The sequence below is a fragment of the Nicotiana sylvestris genome, chromosome 6, assembly GCF_000393655.2.
Source record: "Nicotiana sylvestris chromosome 6, ASM39365v2, whole genome shotgun sequence".
Taxonomy (NCBI): domain Eukaryota; kingdom Viridiplantae; phylum Streptophyta; class Magnoliopsida; order Solanales; family Solanaceae; genus Nicotiana; species Nicotiana sylvestris.
This window is the reverse complement of record NC_091062.1, coordinates 48649588-48653504: the sequence shown is the minus strand read 5'-3', so window position 1 is coordinate 48653504 and position 3917 is coordinate 48649588. Positions and strand designations below refer to the sequence as shown.

General features: G+C 38.4%; 1 protein-coding gene across 1 annotated transcript; it reads right to left on the bottom strand.

Moving 5' to 3' along the window:
- Positions 1 to 656: 656 nt before the first annotated feature.
- LOC104242742 (uncharacterized) lies at positions 657 to 3713 on the bottom strand. Its single transcript, XM_009797825.2, has 4 exons — positions 3213 to 3713; positions 1840 to 2292; positions 1252 to 1564; positions 657 to 1027 (listed from the first exon to the last, which is right to left on the bottom strand). The coding sequence occupies exons 1-4, from the start codon at positions 3609 to 3611 to the stop codon at positions 891 to 893; spliced, it is 1302 nt and encodes a 433-aa protein (XP_009796127.1). The 5' UTR covers positions 3612 to 3713; the 3' UTR covers positions 657 to 890.
- Between the last annotated feature and the right edge of the window lie 204 nt (positions 3714 to 3917).

The window sequence follows — 3917 nt, the reverse complement described above, 5'->3', positions numbered from 1 at the left end:
TTCAAATTGATCTTCTTAAGATATATATAGAGGATAAAATAGGCACTTAAAAGGGCCAACTAAAAAAAATGAAGAATGTCTATTGTTTAAAGTTGTAACATCCGAGACTTGTGAACAGACCGGCTTAGAACAGAGGAATCCAGATGAAGAGGGAATTTGAGTTTTAAAACAAAGTTAAAGAATGTAAATGATTTTCACCTTTTTAATTTGATGAAATAAACATGTGGTGCAATTCATCACGGTAAAAATAAACATGCGCTCATTATAATATAGTGTACTCCTGCTTATGATATCCTTGAATACGTATTTCCATCCGTGAATCAAACAGCCGCATCGATGTAGGACAAGAGGATATCAATAACTGCAATATTCAGACAAGTCTCAATTTTTCCTCTAATGTTACACATGAATACGCAGATAAGCTGATAACGTTATGGGGCTATTTAAAAGTTCCGTACTTCACTCATAAAGAATTCACTAATTCTATATTTTCTGCATATCTTGCTCATTCAAGAAGTCATGAATCATTGAACTTACCCGTACGATTCAGTAATACTTTGGGAATACACATGATTTATTCTTCAGAAAAAAGAAAATTTATGCCTAATTTGGGCAGTAAAGTTATAAGGTAAGATAGCATAAATTAAAGCAAAAAAAAAAAAGTAACAGTAAATTCATAAAATTATTTTTTGTCACTGAATCGATGATCTGCCTTCGATGGCATTCCAGGCATAAATCTTTCCTTGTTCATGGAAATTAATCATACACAAGAAGAAAACTTTCATCTTTTACTGTGTTCAAGGAACCATGCAACGTTAGAGGATCTTATACTATACAATTTCAGAGGCAACGACAAATTATATATAGTTTTCAATTGTGCAGTCAACAATTCAAGAAACGCCCACAGTTTTCCCAAGCAACCAGAGCATCAGTGTCAGCTCTATCCCAAAAATGGTGTGAAGAGAACTTCTGTCTAGCATGAAGCCGTAAATCGTCACTCCTGCTCTATTGTTCTCAAAATATGTCACTGCAAGAAGATGCACCAAAATAAGTCCGTTCGAACCAATTATGCATTAATACATGAGTTTTAACTTCTGTGCACCGATAGCTAGTATAAGGTTTTCTTTTACGTTACCATATTAATTGAAGAATCACAGGTAACTGTTTCATAGTACGCCTAATGTAATAATATAGGGATATTGCACATTTTTGAAGGAAGAATAAGGAAACTAAATGAAGTGATCAGCATACCTAGAGCTTGTCTTTTCTGGAACGAAATTGTACTATAGGCATACGATGGGACGAATTTCGTATTATCCAATTCATCTTCTTCATCTCCAACATCCTCTGCATCAGATGATCCATTAGAACTCGGATGAAAATCTTGGTTGTAGGCTACTTGAGTTGCTGGAGAATTCTCAACCTTAGCCCAATCATACGAGTCTATGGTCGCACACACGTGCCACTTTGCAGCAAGGCTCGTCACAGCTTGTGCCTTGTGTGTAATTCTGGTTGCGCTTCGCAATAGTATCATCAGCCCAGCAAGAAGGCTGACAGAACACAGCTGCATATGAAGACCAAAATATTTAGTTCCACAAATGGACAAAGGCGATCATATTCAGAATCTAGTGTCAGTGAGTCCAAAATAAACGTGATCTTATTGTATGTATATATTTTCAATCTTTTCTTCACATATACACATAGTTCGAAAACATGAAATATTAACATTTTATTTACTGCATGACATCTGCAAAAGGTAGATTTTCTCGAGCCATTTCTGAGGGAAATAGGAAGCGATAACAAATAAGAACGCCAAAATGAGATTATGAGAATCCATACCGCAAGTTCACCACTTTTATAGATATGAAGATCTGCATTTGGGCGCGTAGTCATGAGAAGAGAGGCAAATAGACTTGCTGTGATGAATATCAATGCCCACAAGATGAACACGCGGTACCTATGGCTAATAATTCTCAAGTGCCTCCTGATTCTAAGGTGCTCCCTCAACACGGATTCAACATCAGAATCCACATGGAAGAGTACCTGAGCAAAATCTTGTAGTCGGAGAATCTGAAGATAACAGATCAAGCGGAAAAGAACACACACTAGGAAGAACACCACAGTCCTGTAAAGCCAGGAGGTGAGCTCCAGAATGCACGCGACGATATTACTCATAACGACATTGCCCAAGAAGGGGAATCGAGTTCCACCTGAGCTGTACCACCAAATCTTGTATGTGATTTCAGCAGCAAAACATGGCATGACAAAAATGAATAGGATTTTCATTGATCTCTGCATGTTAAGAAGAGAATATAAGTGCATCATATTTGCTCAATGTACAAGAAGTAATTGCTACAAATGAGCCAACAAGAATGAACATATCACATTAGTAACTAATTTGAACAAATCTGAAATGGCTGAACCTCATGAATTCAGGTTATCTCCTGATAGAAATTAAACGATTCAAATTATTCGACTTAGTTTATGTTGGGTGTGCAAACAAAGTCCACATTGATAGCTGATAAAATTGGGAGCTTACATATAAGGTGTAGGGATCTCTTAATGGTACGAGACATTTTGGAAAAAACCGTGCGGGCTTGGCCCAAAGCAGACAAGGTCACACTATGTTAGGAGTATCTTTAGGCCGTTTTAGCCCAACAACTAGTATCAGAGCCCAGGTTCAGCGGGCCGAGTATGGCGATGGCAAAGTGATGGTGTGAGACTCGGTTTGGAGACGCGCACACAAAAAGAATTTAGTTGTGGGCTTTAGTTGGCATAAATACTCTAACAATGTGGGTGTCACACAGTTAATCTCGGAAAAAGACCCATGAATCGTGATAGTGAACCACGTGGAACTTAGTTCGAGGGGAGATTGTTGGGTGTGCGAATAAAGTCCCACATTAGTAGCTGAAAAGATTGGGAGCATACATATAAGATGTAGGGATCTCTTAATAGTGTGAGCCCTTTTGGGGAAACCGTGCGGATTTGGCCCAAAGCGGACAATATCACACTATGTTAATAGTATCTTTAGGCCGTTTTATCCCAACAGTTTATCAATCATAGAGTGAATACATTCTTGAGTCACACAACAAACATGACCTGCGTCGCTCAATGAATTTATAATTTCACTGAAACAAAATGATAGTCAAATATGTAGAATCAAGCCATGCTTTTGACTGATAATTAATCAAGAAAAGAAAAAAAAAACGTACATTAAGCTGTTGTGTGTAGCAATTTCTGACGGTCTCGCTCTCACCACAAAGCTTGTCAAGGAACAAGAACCTCCGAAGTCCATATTTCTTGTTAAACCTTGAAAGACAGATGAATGAGAGAGCAGCAACGCTGCTGAGAGACAACTGAACAACACTGTCGTACGGCCTACTGTGATCAGAAACACAATCGGTACAAGCCAGAAGGTAATGGGAGAGCCATGGCACAACTACGGCCAGCCAAATAAAAACAAACCAAGATAAGCAAGCAGACCAAGTGTCAGATTGATCCACACACATCCACTTGAACCACGTTCTAAAACTCCTCAATTCATCGTACATGTGCGAACCACTTCGGACTAATACTTTTTTGTTGAGAAGTTCTTTGTCCTCGTCCTCCATATAACAATACTGTCAGTGTATATAACTTAAATTCTATCGCAATACACTTTGTTTTCTTTACAATAGAGCGTTGGAGAAGGGCTGTAAATGGAAATTTGAGAGGAGTTATACAGGTGGTTGGAGATAGAGGACTCACATGGAGACAGAGCAAATGGCAATGAGCTGACGTTTAGACTTTATGCGAGGCATCTTGTGTAGAGGGGCAAGAAGAAAAAGTGCAACATGGCAATAAATGGTTGGTTATGTGGAATAATGGAGTGGAGGACGACATTAATGGATGAATCTAGTTCCTATTCCTCACACTTC

Coding starts and splice junctions, on each gene's coding strand:
- LOC104242742 (XM_009797825.2), bottom strand. CDS start 3,611: ATGGAGGACGAGGACAAAGAACTTCTCAACAAAAAAGTATTAGTCCGA. Junction 2,293..3,212: donor GCTACACACAACAGCTTAAT/GTACGTTTTTTT, acceptor CTTAACATGCAG/AGATCAATGAAAATCCTATT. Junction 1,565..1,839: donor ATAAAAGTGGTGAACTTGCG/GTATGGATTCTC, acceptor CTTCATATGCAG/CTGTGTTCTGTCAGCCTTCT.